This window comes from Schistocerca nitens, chromosome 4 (genome assembly GCF_023898315.1).
Source record: "Schistocerca nitens isolate TAMUIC-IGC-003100 chromosome 4, iqSchNite1.1, whole genome shotgun sequence".
Lineage (NCBI taxonomy): Eukaryota > Metazoa > Arthropoda > Insecta > Orthoptera > Acrididae > Schistocerca > Schistocerca nitens.
This window is the reverse complement of record NC_064617.1, coordinates 689,646,291-689,663,616: the sequence shown is the minus strand read 5'-3', so window position 1 is coordinate 689,663,616 and position 17,326 is coordinate 689,646,291. Positions and strand designations below refer to the sequence as shown.

Below are 17,326 nucleotides of genomic sequence, written 5' to 3'. Positions count from 1 at the left end.
TAATCAATTGCGCTACGCATATAACGGTGACCTAACTGTTGAAACATTGTTCATTACTGTTTTCGGTCGTTCGGAGAACAACTCGCCAAAGTTTCATTGCAATCGGATGAATGGTTTGTGAGCGCATAGTAGACAAACATATATATATATATATATATATATATATATATATATATATATATATATGACGATTTCAGTTTCGTTTACGAACAACATTTAAAGCGAGTTTTACTTCCAAGCCTTTAGTCTGCTTTCGTGTAAGCATAACGCGCAATTTGTAGTGCCAGCACTGCAACTGGTAGGTGTGCCTTGCCCCCCCCCCCCCCCCCCAAACGACGCCTCTTCCCTCGTTCCCTCGCCAGCCAATCTTGCTTCCTCCTCTCCCCGCACTCCCCTCACAACTCTGCCGTCTTACAGTTAACACACACCCTGTACCTAGCTAAAGTTGGGGTCAACAAAAGAAAAAAGTGACAACCAGTTGGTGCCTTCCAACTAATGCCGTTTTAGATTACTCATACTTGTTGTTAGTATGCATTTTACAGTTCGTGAAACATACTTTCATATGGATCCGTACTCAGAGAGTAAAACTAATAAAGTGCCAGTGCTACAAAGAAGGGACAGTTGAAACTCAAAACAATTTTTAGGTAATTTGTGTGTAATAATATCTGTTGACTCCACAGAAAGCACACGGAAATTTATAGATGGTTAGTAATGTGGAACGCCACTTCTGAAGATTATTTGTACACAAATTTGAGATGTGATGCCCTGAATGTCAAGTATTACATAAAGTGTCTCCGATCATATTACTATAAAAAAAATAGTCAGTCTCGAAGTAGGAAAACGGAGGAACGGAGGAAGAAGCAGCCCACAAATTATGAAAAGTGTAGGTGTATAAGAAGACAGTGGACAAATATTCATGCTGTGGCAAATTTGTAGCACAACAGTTCAGGAGCCCGACATCTGAACCAAAGAAAAGATAGGGTACATGTAGCTCCTAAACAAAGTTTTAGAAATTGAAATGGATACTGATAATGCAAAAAATACAAAATTAATATGCAGCCTCCATTCTAGTGGATTCTGGGGTCTGCGGCTTCCCGTAATTATCGTGTCTGAGGATGTCAATCTAAATATAATCTTTAATGATCAACACTATGTAAAAAGATAAAATAAAGTGTAAATGATATGGTGAAAGCTCATTAACCTTCCCTTGACAGACCCTCCGTTAAGTACGTATTTTGAATTTCACGAATAATCACTGAGATGATTTGTTTTGAAATATGAAATAATTAGTTCAAATTAGTAAGAGTCATTGATTACCAGCTAACTATGCCTGCAGCCTGATTTAGGTTTTCCACGATTTCCCAAAATCGCTTCAGGCAGATGCCGGAATGGTTACTTTGTTGAAAGAGCACGGCCGATTTCCTTTCCCAATCCGAGCCCGTGCTAGGTCGCTGATGACCTCGTTGTGGACGGGACGTTAAACACTGATATCCTCTTCCTCCAATTAACGAAATGTTATTGTCAGCCTTATTGCTGCAGTTTAGCAAACAAAGTCTGAAATCTCACGATGACGTGAAATTTGCAGACAAAACGTCGCTGTCACTTTGTACATCTCGCAGCTCTGTTATTTAGACGCTTTTATTAACCATAGGCCAGTCGCCTTCGCGCTTCGTTTTTCTGTCGCCATTATATCACAATACACGCAGCACAAACTCCTAGCAAACTTAAGCGTGTCGAAAATCTGTTCTTAATAATTAGGACAAGAATTATATCTTTCGTTAAAATAGGCGAAATTTTCAGGTTGTTCCGTACTTCAGGTAAAATGCCTCGTGCAACAGTAAGTGGCAACATGTGGGCAGCCTATAATGCGAAGATCCCATTGGTGCATTGTGGCTGGAGCAGTCCAATCTGCTAGTTGTCAAGTACCAGGTATTTTCTTTCATCCCCAGGAGAAAGAAAAATTTGTTTCGAGAATCCACACTTGCAGACATTTATTTAAGGAACTTGGGATGTTCACAGCGCCTTCGCAATATATATACACTCCTGGAAATTGAAATAAGAACACCGTGAATTTATTGTCCCAGGAAGGGGAAACTTTATTGACACATTCCTGGGGTCAGATACATCACATGATCACACTGACAGAACCACAGGCACATAGACACAGGCAACAGAGCATGCACAATGTCGGCACTAGTACAGTGTATATCCAACTTTCGCAACAATGCAGGCTGCTATTCCCCCATGGAGACGATCGTAGAGATGCTGGATGTAGTCCTGTGGAACGGCTTGCCATGCCATTTCCACCTGGCGCCTCAGTTGGACCAGCGTTCGTGCTGGACGTGCAGACCGCGTGAGACGACGCTTCATCCAGTCCCAAACATGCTCAATGGGGGACAGATCCGGAGATCTTGCTGTCCAGGGTAGTTGACTTACACCTTCTAGAGCACGTTGGGTGGCACAGGATACATGCGGACGTGCATTGTCCTGTTGGAACAGCAAGTTCCCTTGCCGGTCTAGGAATGGTAGAACGATGGGTTCGATGACGGTTTGGGTGTACCGTGCACTATTCAGTGTCCCCTCGACGATCACCAGTGGTGTACGGCCAGTGTAGGAGATCGCTCCCCACACCATGATGCCGGGTGTTGGCCCTGTGTGCCTCGGTCGTATGCAGTCCTGATTGTGGCGCTCACCTGCACGGCGCCAAACACGCATACGACCATCATTGGCACCAAGGCAGAAGCGACTCTCATCGCTGAAGACGACACGTCTCCATTCGTCCCTCCATTCACGCCTGTCGCGACACCACTGGAGGCGGGCTGCACGATGTTGGGGCGTGAGCGGAAGACGGCCTAACGGTGTGCGGGACCGTAGCCCAGCTTCATGGAGACGGTTGCGAATGGTCCTCGCCGATACCCCAGGAGCAACAGTGTCCCTAATTTGCTGGGAAGTGGCGGTGCGGTCCCCTACGGCACTGCGTAGGATCCTACGGTCTTGGCGTGCATCCGTGCGTCGCTGCGGTCCGGTCCCAGGTCGACGGGCACGTGCACCTTCCGCCGACCACTGGCGACAACATCGATGTACTGTGGAGACCTCACGCCCCACGTGTTGAGCAATTCGGCGGTACGTCCACCCGGCCTCCCGCATGCCCACTATACGCCCTCGCTCAAAGTCCGTCAACTGCACATACGGTTCACGTCCACGCTGTCGCGGCATGCTACCAGTGTTAAAGACTGCGATGGAGCTCCGTATGCCACGGCAAACTGGCTGACACTGACGGCGGCGGTGCACAAATGCTGCGCAGCTAGCGCCATTCGACGGCCAACACCGCGGTTCCTGGTGTGTCCGCTGTGCCGTGCGTGTGATGATTGCTTGTACAGCCCTCTCGCAGTGTCCGGAGCAAGTATGGTGGGTCTGACACACCGGTGTCAATGTGTTCTTTTTTCCATTTCCAGGAGTGTATATTCACTTGTGAAATTTGTCATTAATAACGCATCCCAATTCAAAAATAACAGTGAAGTGCATAACTGCAACACTAGAAGAATGGATGGTCTTCACTATCCTGGATTAAATCCCACTTTGGCACAGAAAGGGGTGAATTACCCTGCCACAAAAATATTTGGTCCTTTGCCAAATAGTATTAAAAGTCTGACAAATAGCCAACCAACATTTAAAAGCAAATTAAATGAATTTCTGTACGACAACTCCCTCTACTCAATAGATGAATTCTCATATATGAAATAGTAACTGAAAAAACTAATAATAATTATTTGGTGTATAGAAAACTTATTTTAAAGTGACACATTCTACATCATTACAAAATGTGATATTCATGATCTATGGAACAAGGATTAATGTGTGTATGTATGTATACTTGTTTACACAGCTGGCGAAAAGAGACACTAGAAATTGCAGCATGCAAAGTTAAAACAGATCCGTCAGAATTTCTGGTTCATATCCACGGGATAAAAATTTTCACTCTCCATTTTTTGATAAATATGCTTGTCATTAGCATTGCACAGCATCTGTCTGATGCAAAACCTAACACCAATGCAAAGTACTGGTAGAATGAGTATCCATTGTAAAATAGTTGGAGATTCTGCTCTAAGAGGAGGATGATGTGATGGCAGATGAGCCAGTTTCTGCACCTTTATTTCCTTTTAGGAGATTGTAATATTTAACTGTGCAGAGTAACGTAATCAGTATTTGAAATATGCTCTTGTTGCTCTAGGCGTAAACATCTATTGGCCAAGTTAATCAAAGTGGCTGATGGGAGCGACTGTAAATGGGAAATGCTTGTACGGTCGCTCCCATGAGCTACAGTGCCAAGTGTCAACTTTGTGCGTGTTAGTAAATTTACATGTCTATTCGGTTGAGATGATGGCAAGAGACACATTGGTGCTAGCAGTTTGCAATAACATTGTGTTTGCTGTAGGTGGCAAGAAATAATGAAATGAAATGGAATAAATAAACAATTATTTAGTAGTTACAATTAGCTTAAAACCCAATTATCTATATTAGAGAAATCTATTTATGTCTGTTTATGTAACTAACAGCTGATTCGTGGAAACTGAACACTGTTTGGCACTTGAACTTTCTTGTCTGTAGGTTAATAATGTGTGCGGTGTGTTTCAGAGTGGAGTATGTGGTGCTGCACAATGAAGGTGGCTGTCCTCTTGGGATCCATGTGGTGCCAGATTATGACTCTCGTGGCCGTGACCGTGGCCTGCTAGTACAAGGTGTCGAGCCAGGAGGTAGAGTTGCACGGGACGGTCGACTGGCTCCATTCGACCGCATCGTCGAAATCAACGGACGAAATCTCCTCGACCTACCCTTCCATCGGTATCTACACAATGTACTCTATAAGACTCTGCATATCGAGATTACTTTGTGTTGTTATTAGTCCCTCCTTTGCCTGTTTCATTAGGAAATACAGTGACAAAAAAAACAGCTGATTCTTTGTGGGCATCCTAGTATCTTGGATTATTGTAGTTGTAGTTCCTATGGTAAATGTATAGGGTGACAGTTATTGAACTACATGGGAAAAAAACAAATTAATTACAAAGTATGGTGTACACACACTTTATTCAACATGTAAACGTCATTACAGATATTTGGATTTAGGTAATGACATGTACAATATGCCTGCCATCGTTGGCGATAATGTGGTGCAGACGAATAGCAGAATTCTGCACGACCCATTGAAGTGTCGGAACATCAATGCTGTCAATGACGTCCTGAATGGCTGTTTTGCGCTCAGCAATGGTTTTGGAATTACTGCTGCACACCTTATCTATAATATAGCGCCACAAAAAGGAATCCAATGTGTTCCGGTCCGGATAATATGGTGGCCAATCAAGGCCCATGTCAGTGGCCTCTGGGTACCACAGGGTTAGAATGTAGCCCCAGAGTGCTCCCCCAGGTCATCAAACACTCTCCTGCCTTAATGGGGTCAGGCTCCGTTTTGCATGAACCACATCTTTTCAAAATTGGGGTCACTTTGGATAAAGGTGGATGACATCAACCTCCAGAACCTTCACGTACCGTTCGGTAACCACTGTGCCATCAAGAATATCACACTGATTATTCCATGACTGGACACTGCACACCACAGTCTCACTCATTGAGGGCGATGAGACTTCTCGAACGCGAAATATGGGTTCTCAGTCCTCCAAATGCGCCAATTTTGCTTATTGGCAAACCCATCCAAATAAAAGTGGGCTTCGTCACTAAGACAAACAACAATGTACGCACTAATTCCCATCATGCCCCACAGCCAATTGTGCAGTTTGAATGTCCTGACAGAAACCTTTCAGAAGGTGTGACAATTTTATTTCATTCACTCTGTATGACAGGGACAATTGAATCTTTTACAGTCTTCTACACTTTGTGGGAAGCAGTTATTTAATTCAGAATTTCTTAACAGCTGTGTATTAAGGTTACTGCCTGATAAACAACAGCATTGTTAGCAAATAACCTGAGAACTCTATAGAGGAGATTAAATGAGATTGTCTTGTCATGGTTCCTTGATGTTGTCTTTCTGATCCGCTTCTTGTAAGAAAATGATGGCAAATTTGACTAGATTTGAAGTGATTTTAAAATGTAGGAGATGAATATCACTTTGATAATCCCTATTTCCATGTAGGAAGATAACTGGTATTTCAGAATAAAATTCAGTTGTCAGTTGCAACAATCAGTGTTGCTGAGAAAATAACATCTGTAAGTACCACCATAGATTATTGGTAGTTTTGAAGCTGTGATGGCAGTCCAACATTCTCAGTTTGTAAGAACATTGTGTCCATCTGCTTAGCTGAGTGGTAATGTGTTTGCCTACCATGCAGCGGGCCTGTGCTCAATTCCCTGCCAAGTTGTAGATTTTCTCCGCTCGTGGACTGGGTGTTGTGTTGTCCTCATCATCGTTTCAGCACCACCGATCTGCAAGTTGCCCAATGTGGCATCACCTGAAAGAAGACTTGCAACCTGGCAGCTGAACTTCCCTAGATGGGGCCTCCAACCCAACAATGCCACAGGATCATTTCTTTTTTTGTAAGAACATTGCCTGTGAAGGTAGGGTTTCAGGCTCCAGTCCAGTATACATAACATAACGAAGATATTGGCATAGGCGTATTCACATTGTCTGTCATGAAGAAGCGGAGCTTAACACAGGAGCCTAGACTTAACTTGCAGCCCTGTATTGAAGGAAATTCTTCTGATCTGTTGGTTAATGCAGAAAAGCTGTAAAAGTCAATACAAGTTTCTAGTGTCAGAAAAACTGTCATCTCAGTTTCTAGCCAAAACAACTACAGTATGATGAATCTGCCTAAAATTTTCTATTTTTGTGATTTTTGTTAGTAAATTTCACTGTTCACTCTTTGAGTACCTTTAATTTCTCATCCAACTATTGAGTCTCGCCTATATGTACAACAGCATCTGTGGTAACCAGAGTGCCAGTGTGATGCACTGGATACCACATCTCCCTAGTATGCAGGAGACTCAGGTTTGAATGCTGGTGCTGGTACAGATTTTCATTCACTGCTTCAGACTACGTCATTATCTCATTATATCCATTTTCAGTTATGTTGATAAATAATGTTCTCTGATACAACCATTCTGATCCATTGCTATTTACATTTTGTATACAGGGTGCAAGAGATCTTCAAGGACTCTCTTCAGTCACCGGAATTGAGACTGCGAGTTGTAAAACACCACAGGTCAGCAGAGGCACCAAAGAAGCCCCCAGCACCTGTCTTCCCGAGGTCTCTTACTGACGCTCTCACAGAGAGGGACAGCGTTGCCATGGTTGAAGGCGAGGAAAGAAGTGAGTGTTCTCGTACAAACTGTTTCACTAAATCTAAGCAACTGAAATTGTATAAGTAAACTGATAACATCAATAAAGGAAGAGTTATTTAAGTAGATTAATTATTATAATTCTTACTTTTTTATGCTTTCAGCGAGCTTAGGTACCAAAGTAGCAACAGTTTCTCCTACAAAAAAGGTATCCTCCCCTGCAGTGCGTCCACCTGCAGGTTCTAGTCTAATAGCTGCCAATACGAGAAAGATTGGCCGAAAAATGGAGCTTGAACTCACAAAAGGTCCACATGGTCTTGGGTTCAGTATTACAACACGTGATAATCCAGCTGGTGGAAATTGCCCCATATACATAAAAAACATACTTCCTAAGGTAAGATGTTACTGATAATAGAACTTTTTCCAATCTAGATTATCACCGGTGGTAGTAGTGGTAGTGGTAGTAGTAGTAGTAGTAGTAGTAGTACTTGTTGATGATGATGATCATGTTCATACACTACATTGTTCTGTATCTTAGGCATTGCTCAGAGTCCTCGATATGGGCTCGTTTATCTGTGTCGCTATTCTTTTTCTTTCAATATTCTATCTAAATGTGAAAAAAAATCAATGCAAAAGTTTTGCTTCTCATAATAATTGTCCTTTTCTCTATTTTGCATTCTTCTCGTACACGTCCCAAAAATTCACTATTTTCCATATGTTTTTCAACACTTTGTTTTACATGCCTCTGCCTCTTCGCTAATGATTTGGTACATATCCCATATCCTTTTAACTGTCATCCTTAATATGTGTTTATTATTACTTTATTTTTTTAGCTTGTGTGTCCTTTGTGATAAGGAGATTTTAATGACCCATATCTCTCTCTCTCTCTCTCTCTCTCTCTCTCTCTCTCTCTCTCTCTGTGTGTGTGTGTGTGTGTGTGTGTGTGTGTGTGAGAGAGAGAGAGAGAGAGAGAGAGAGAGAGAGAGTAATGCTCAAGTGAAGCAAAAAAGTTCATGTTTATGAATGTCCTATTCCGAATGGTTTCAGAGATAGAACACATTTAAAGTACATTTAATTTTGGGCTAATGGTACACACCTGTGTTTCTTATCCACCTAGTTTCTTTGACATTTTATTCTGGCCCAACCTTCCTCTTTGTTTTCAATCCCTTTGCTTGGGATGTCTTTCTGCCATGAACTAGCCCATTAAACTTGCAGCTGTCCATGGTGTGTTGCAGGTGAAGTGAAGTGCAAAGGTTTGAGAGTGTATCAGAGAGAAATATGCCACACATTTACAGTTCGAAGATCATGCAGAGATGGTGTGTGTTTACAGCTTCTGCAGTGGTTGTGCCCCCCTCTGCTGTTGAAGACTACCATCAGTGCTTTCAGACCCATCAAACCCCTGATCCTAGTGTGTTTACAGGAGTTTTCAGCACACTGTGTGAAACAGGTTTTCTTCCAAGTTCCAATTTTTCTGCTGAACATTTTATCCATTTCATATCAAACATGTTGACATCTTTACATTGATGACAATGTTACACGACTTGAATTTTGGCCCCAGTCGAATGAAAGTCATGTGCTGCCATTAATACTGTTCACTGCTGAAGCCACATTTACAGGAATGGAAACAACAACACATATAATAATCATTGATAGGTGTTTTCGATCAATGCTGGGAGCAGCACGATCGTAACATTTCGATAGGGCCAGTCATTTTAGAAGAGTAAATGATGGGACACAATTACTTGGATTTTCTGGAAAATTTGTTTGTTGAACACACTGAGGATGTGCCTTTTGTTGTATGGTCTGCAGTGTATTACAGCATGACAGAGCCCCTGTCACATTGTACCATGGTGAGGGAACATCTCAACTGCATTTACCATAATCTCTAGATTGTCCTGGTAGTGCTGGTTAACCGGCCACCAAGATTGCCAGACCTTATATAATTAGAGTTTTGTTTCTGGGGTCGTATGAAGTCTCAAGTTGGACAAAAAAAGATTACATAAGGTGAACTGCTTGATTGCTTCATGGATGCTGCTGCTGCTCTCAGTAGGGAGTGCGTAAAGGCACTCAGACAAGCAATACAACATATTATCCAAGAGTGCACAAATGCACTGAAGTTGATGGTGGCATGTATAAACATTTGTCGTTAACTTTAAAACTACTGCAGTGTGAAGTGAATATGTTAAAAGTATGTTTTTTTCAGTTGATGCTTTGTAAATAACAATGTACATTAAATGTGTTCTATCTCGGAACCCATTTGGGATAGGGCATATGTCTGTCTGAAGTTTATTGCTTCAAATGAATATTCCTGTCATATCCCTGAATATTGACCCTTACTCTTGGGACACAGTGTGTTTGTTTGTTTTATAACAATACTGCTGGGAAACACATTTAATTCTGTGGAAAAAATTGTTGTTACTTAGTCATAAATAGCAAAGTTGTAATGGACAGAAACTTGAGAAAACATCAAATGTCTTGAATAGAACTTAAGATTAATGTTCCAAAGGAAATAAATAGAGGTGGGCAGGGATAAGTTTTTGTGTTGGGAAGGAAACAGAGTTACAGTGATGTGTTGCTAACTGTAAAAAGTAAGTATCCAACATGAAAGGGGGCCAGTGAATGAGAGATTTCATGAATTCCTCATGCTTAGACTGAGCAACAGCATTGATTTTTGCTACAAATTTCCATTGTAGAGTTACTAATAATGTCTGTATATGATGACTGAATTGTTATGGGAATCATTATATTATTATGACAATCTGTAAATCTTAAAGCCGTAATCAAATAAATACCTTTTAATATTTTTCTTTTTGTCATAACATAATTTTTGTTCTTATGCAAAACTTGTTTGACGTCGTAGGGCTGGAACAATTTCTCCAGTGGAATCTCTGATGCTTGCATGTTTAGTTTAGCTAATAGATTTATTTGCACATTTATAGATAAGATATTCATTGTGCACCAGTAAGTAGTAGTAATATTTCACAGCACCTATAGTCTGATTTAAAGAAGTTGTCACTTGACAGGCAACGGGCTGCAGGGCTCCCGCCACCAATAAACCAATGGCAGCCGGCGCTGTCGGCTGCCACTGCGTTGCCACTTCGCTCTGCTGAGCTGACTAAGGCACTGTCCTCGGCGAGCCGTTGTAGACGTGCGGGTGAGAGATTTGAGTGACTTGTAGCTTCGCGTGTTTACGATGTCTGATGAAAGCAGTCGCAAGAGAGGGAGGCTGAGGCTGCACACTCCTCGGAAACCTCCAAAAAGTGGCAGACATGGCGTCGTTATACGCAGTCAGGCGCGTGAATACGTGCGTTCCTTAAGGGAGTATTTTGAGGGAGAGAGGAATGCAGGAGGGCCTCTCGTTCCTTTGGATAAGGTGGTGGAGCGAACTGCAGCTGCTCTGCAAGTTAGCGAACGATCAGTAATAAGAATCTGCAAGGAGAAATTCACGAAAGAAGGCTCAAGTGAATCATCTAAATTGGATACACCTGGGAAAAGGAGGTGACTAGAGAAGAGGGTCACAAAACTTGACTCTTTTCAGGAAGATGGCATTCGTCGTCAAATATACGCTTTTTATTCGAGGAAGGAGTAGCCAACACTCAAAAAACTACATGCTACCGTCACAGCGGCTGACCTGTTTCAGGTCTTCTGTTACGAGTCGTGAAAACGTTAGGATTCCGCTATAAATCCATCTCTGGCAGAAAGTTACTAATGGAACGCCAAGACATTGCAGCCTGGCGATGCCGCTTTCTTAGAGAATTAGTGGGGACAAATTTTGATGCTATCGTTTGGCTTGATGAAACGTGGGTGAATGCAGGACACAGTTGAAAAAAAGGCTGGGCAGACGTTACCATCAGCGGAAGTATGGCAGCTCCGATCGGCAGAGGAAAAAGGATAATTGTAGCACATGCCGGAAATTCAAAAGGTTTCATTCCAAATTGTCTGCTGCTATTCAGTTCAAATAAGACCTCCGACTACCACGAAGAGATGAACCGCAATACTTCTGTGAAATGGTTTGAAGACTGTGTGCTCCAGAACTTAACAAAAAACTATCATTGTTATGGATAACGCTCCTTATCATTCAGTAATACAAGACAAAGCACCCACAAAGGCAAAGAGGAAAAACGACATTGTTAACTGGTTACAGAAACATAAGGTGCAGTCCGACAGTAATTTTACAAGGACAGAATTATTAGAACTTGTATCGCAACACAAGCCAAAGAACCCGATTTACATTGTGGATGAACTAGCAAAAAAATACGGGCAAAAAGTGCTCAGATTGCCTCCTTACCATTGCCATTTCAACGCAATAGAGCTGATTTGGGCTCAGGTTAAACGTCATATTGCTGCAGAAAATAAGAAATTCACATTAACCGAAGTGGAACGCCTTTTGAAAGAGGCAGTTGAAATTGTGACATCGGAAGACTGGCAGAAGGTAGTACATCACGTGAAAGGAGTGATACAGGACGCATGGAACAATGAAGGTATCTTACAACAAAGTGTGGAAGACTTGATTATATCTGTCAACACGAGCAGCGACACGGATAGTTCCACCGACTCTGACTAAATTAAGTTTTCGCATTGTCTGATTAGTGTGTAGTGTACGTACTGCCATTAAATATTTATTTCGATTAATTCTTATTTTTGTTGTGAGACTAAGAAATACTGTTTGGCCAGCTCTCGTCATCTCCTTACGATAAGTTAGACTGAATTTTAATTATATTTCATTTTGTATATACACCAAGATGTTATTCAATGTGTGTAATAGTTTTCGAGATTTGCAATCTAAAGAAGAAAACTTTTCCGGACGCGAAAACTTCTCTCACTTCAATAGTTAATGTAACAACGGCCCTAATTAAAATTAAGAAAAGATATTTGATTTGCTTATAGATACCACTGAGGCCGATACTGTACATAAATTTCAAAATATTTACATAATTTTATAAGAGATAGAGATTTTAAACGTCACACTTGTTTCGAGTTCAGTATTGGTAGGGTTGCTTAAAAATGCTGTTTTCAGAAATTTATATACAGGAAACGTGATGCACTACGAAAACTTTTAAGGATTCTTTGCCGAGTGCATTATTTTGGTAATGAATGGAAAAAAATATTTTGCTGTGACACCAATAGTTTTTCAGTAATGACATGATAAGTTAGAAGCTGTTTGCGAAATCGAGAATTGAAATGGTTTCAAACAAATTAACGTAACTCTTGTCCTAATTAAAATTAAGAATAGATATTTGACAGATTGAGAGACATTGTAGAGATATACATCATATGTGGGTTTGAAATTCTTTACTTACTTTTTGTAGAAGATACAGGCTTTAAAACGATTTCCTGTCGCCGGGGGTAGCGATGCGCTGAGGCGGCTGCCTCCAGCCGGTGCTTGAAGTGACAACGCCGCAATTTCGCAGCGCAAACGTCAAGTGACAACTACTTTAAATCAGACTATAGTTGAAGAGATTTCTTGAACTCTTTCCATATAATTTAAAAATAAGTGGTCAGTCATAAAAAGTTTTAGGTTTCGCAACAGGAAAGTCTGACTGTGTCATAGTTATGAATGGAAACACACACAAGCAGTAAAAGCAGATTGTTAAAACACTGACACAGACAAAATTTGTTGAAGTGAAAGAATCTCAAAAGCATAGCATTAAATGCAATGAAGCATGGTGTTTTTATGTGCCACGTGGGCAGCAGTCTCCATTCTTATTTTTCTGAGAACTTAAGTGATTAATCTAGTTATATGTGGTATTCTCATATTTATAACTCTGTGTGAACTTACATTTGTGCATAGTTCCAGAGTAGAAGGGTTTGGTAAAAATGTGGGGGGGGGGGGGGGGGGTCTGCTGAATAGAGAGAGATGCTTCAATGTATAGGCGACAATTCAGCTAGCAAGTTTGTTGATTTACTTTAAAAGTGGAAAGATGTGAAGTAGGAATGACCTGAGGCATAATTACAGAGAGAGAGAAATTGAAGAACTGTGTTTAAGGGACATACATAACGCTGTTGTTTGTTTTAATAATGCAGAAATACTTCATTGACTTCAAGGATAAACTGTGCTATTATACACTACAACAGTTACTGCTGAACTTAACAATTTATTCAGTGGCATAGAATAGGTGCAAATTTTTTAAACTGCACCAGTCGTCTTTTCTGATTACCTCTTTGCTTGTAACTAACATTAGAAAAATGAGTCCCACACAGTAGAGAACTGATGTGTGTTGAAACCTTGCATAGTACATGGCATCAAATCCACAGAACAGTTATGGCGTGAGCACTTTATTTGATTTTGATGGTGTGTATGGCAGGGTGCTGCTGTGGAGGATGGTCGCTTGCGCCCAGGTGACCGCCTACTGGAAGTGAATGGTGTTGAAATGACAGGGAAGACGCAGGCAGAGGCAGTGGCTGTACTGCGTGATGCTGCTCCTGGCAGTAAGGTCCGCATTGTCGTCTCACGCCAAGAGGATGCGGCTCCCAGCCCTGCTCTCCCACGTCAGATTGTACGTACTATATTCGCTGGGAGAATTTCATAACAGGAATAAATAATGCTCACTGCTAAAAAATATCTTTTATTCATTAATTTCCGGCACTCAGAACTAAATTCTTACTATAATGACTGTAAAAAAGAGCTTTTGTCACATTGCGAAGGAATGATAATGACATAATACTCTAATGAAATTACATCTGTTAGTAATCCTCTAGGAACAGCTGCTATAAGCTTAAGTCATTAAATAGCATTGTTTTCCCATTTGAAGTACTATTACTTTCTCTGTTGAGATCTTTACTATATTATCTACAGTGACTTTGAAAAACTATGTTGTGAGCATGTACGTGATTTCAATTGTGCACAGATTGCTACAAATCTGGAGTTTTCAGAAAGTAGTTTCATTTCTACGTTGCATATCAGACATTCTAACAGATACATGATGATATAGGAGTTATTCAAAACAATTTTAGATATGTTTGATACTCCACTAGTCGTAGTATTTCATATATAAAAATAAGTGAAATATTTACCAGACTAATTCATCAAATTGTGGTGCATTAGTTCTTGAAGATTTTTATGGGATATGTTTCATTAAAGAAATGATTGCTTCTACAAATGGTCGCATTGCCACTACTCTTACTTCTATTTGTACAATTGGAAAGTAAGTAAGAAGTCTTTCTTACACTTAGGTCTACAGCACCATTAAATTTCTTGAAAGAAGCCTTTTGCTGCTTGAGGCTGTTTTTTATCTGAAAAAAAAACCACTTCATTTCTAATAATTTTGTCCTGAATAAAACATAATTCCATTTGGAAGATGAGTTCTCTCGCGAAAACTAATATTGTTCTCCACACTAGGCATTAGTCTAATATTAGTTACTGTATTTAAAAGTGATGTAGTGGACAGTCTGGAAAACACCACACACACACACACACACACACACACACACACAATTTCTCTCTGCACTGCACTGTAAAAATCAGGCATTGATTCTGCATGTTATATATGCTAAGCACATACACTGCTTAACAATATATACAAGTAGTTGTTGGGAAAGATGTAGCCAGTGAGGAAAGTAAGACTGTCAACCTATAGAGCTTTGTTTACTTAATTGTAGCCAAGAGACATTGGTTTTGCTTTATTTGTGTCATTGTTCTTTAATTACACAAACTTGGTATATTCTTAGTGTGGTATTACATCATAGTTACCTGTGCATGAAAAAATAACTTTTGCTTTTCATACTGTCTTTTTCTCTTGCCAGTACTATATAACTCTTTCTAATGTAGCTTCTGCAGTTCACTATAGCCAGTCTGCTTGATACCAGTTGTGTTGTAAATTATTGGAAGAATGCTTGCTAGGCATAGGTATATTGCTTATTATTTTATTATGGCATGTTGTCTATTTGCTTTTGGTCTGACAGAAGAGCAATATTCCACGGGAGGACAGGAATGATGAAAGAAAGAAATAAACTACACTGATAAACATGTCTATATGTACTTCAAATATCCTCTTGGCCATCATGAGAGAGGCTGCAGTCATTTTTATCATTCACTCACAATCTTAGACAATAGGTGAAACACAAAAAGTGGAGTTTCGACTATTTCTTCAGTTTATTCTCAAGTAGATAATTAATGAAAAATTTTAGTCAGTGGTACTACAGGGAATTCTTGTCCAAACCAGTTTCCATGGGTCCAGTACTTTAATTTTGTTCCATCTCATAGAGTGCACCCTTAAAAATCACAATAGTGCAGAGTTTGTCACACACTTGCATTAAATATGTTGTTGTGAAGTAATTCCTTTAGACCAACTGTGTAATTATTTCTTTAAAACTGTCATATACTAATTTTTTGTAGGTCTTGATTTGTTGCAGTGATGGATATGATACTCCTGGGTACATTGGCAAAGTTCCTTTGTAATGCAAATGTGCACTCAGTGTGTCTGATTTGGGGGGGGGGGGGGGGGGAGATGTGGACATGGCCCTGTCTCCAGCTATTGAGGGTAAAGGGTGCAATAGTCTGTAAGCTGTTACTCATCCTCAGTACCTACAGGCAGATGGTGGAAGTGGTGAAGACTGCTAGCTTGCTCACAGGATACATACAAGCAGAGTTCATAATTTGCAGCATCATACCCAGAGTCGTCCGGGGTCCTTCGCTTTAAAGCCAATTGGAAGGTCTCAGAGGTTCTGTTGATCTGTGACAATAATGGGTGCAGATTTGTGGACCTGCCTTATCGGGTGGAGAGTTGTGGGACTCTTCTTCATAGGTCAGGGTGCACTAAGCAAAGGAAGCACTAGTGGGGTAGCAGTGTACTCACGGAGTACACATGTGGTGTTTTTAGTTATGTGGTAGTTTGAGGTCGCCTGATTGCTTGCCTGTTGAAATGTAGATAGCCTAATCAGATCACTTTAGAAAGTAAAGGCACTTCAGCTACTGAAATTTTAACAGTAAATTGCCAAAGCATTTGTAACAAAGTTCCAGAGTTTACTGTTCTCCAGAAGAGTTGTCACTTTCAGATTATTCTTGGAACTAAGAGCTCACTGAATCCCAAAGTAGGAAGCCCAGAAGTATTTAGTGATGCATGCAATGACTTTAATCTAGTGAAGATTGGGACGTCTATGGATTCACAGCATTTGTAACAGTCAGTCAGTCTTGTGAAGTACTTAGACAATCTACGCAACTGAAATATTTAGACATTTTAGCTGCAAACAGGCCTGACCTCATTGACAGCCTCATTATAGGCAGGGATTTATCACGAGAGAATCATAGCAATGATGGTGACTAAAGTAAATAAGGCCATCAAGAAGGCTAGGGAAGAGAATTCATTAGAAAAAGCAGATAAGCAGTTGTTAGCGTCACACTTGAACAATGAATGGACATCATTTAGTTCCAATATGACAGACATAGATGAAACATAAGCAAAGCTTAAAATTATTGTAAATTGTGCTCTTGAGATTTATATGCCAAGTAAGTGGATTAAAGATGGATAAGACACTCTGTGGCTTAATAATCAAATTCACGAATGGTGAGGAAACAGAGATTGTTGCACTCTCAGTTAAAATGCGTAAATGTAGACAGGCAAAAGTTAGTAGAAATTCATGCATCTGTAAGCATGCAGCTACTTCCACTGTCATACCTTAGTGAAAGATCTTGCCAATTAACTGAGAAAATTCTGGTCATACATAAATCGTTAACAGACTGAAGGCTTCTATCTGGTCTTTCGTCAACCAATCTGGGGTGGCAATAAAAGACAGCAAAAGGAAAGCTGAAGGTTTAAATTTGACAGTTAAGAAACCATTCCCCTAGAAGGATCATACAAACAAACCATTATTCGACTGTCATACAGGGCATAGTAATATGCATCCCTGCCATAGAGAAGCAACTGGGAGAGTCCAAAGCAAATAAGTCACCAGGTCCAGATGGAATGCCATTTCGGTTTTCCAGAGAGTCCTCTGTGGCATTCACCCTTTACGTAAGCATACTTGGCAAGTATTTATTGTGAATCTCTCACCCAGTGAAAAGTCCCAAACAGCTGGAAAAAAGCCCAGGTGGCTTCTGTAT

General features: G+C 40.6%; 1 protein-coding gene across 1 annotated transcript in view; it reads left to right on the top strand.

The window, feature by feature from the left end:
* Positions 1-17,326, top strand: part of LOC126252504 (partitioning defective 3 homolog) — a gene marked incomplete at its 5' end in the record, with an annotated part of 237,820 nt that overhangs the window by 120,907 nt on the left and 99,587 nt on the right. The window contains 4 exons of the mRNA XM_049953400.1: positions 4,636-4,842; positions 7,143-7,318; positions 7,452-7,681; positions 13,593-13,784. Of these exons, the coding sequence (XP_049809357.1) occupies positions 4,636-4,842; positions 7,143-7,318; positions 7,452-7,681; positions 13,593-13,784 (805 nt within the window). The remainder of the gene's footprint in view (positions 1-4,635; positions 4,843-7,142; positions 7,319-7,451; positions 7,682-13,592; positions 13,785-17,326) is intronic.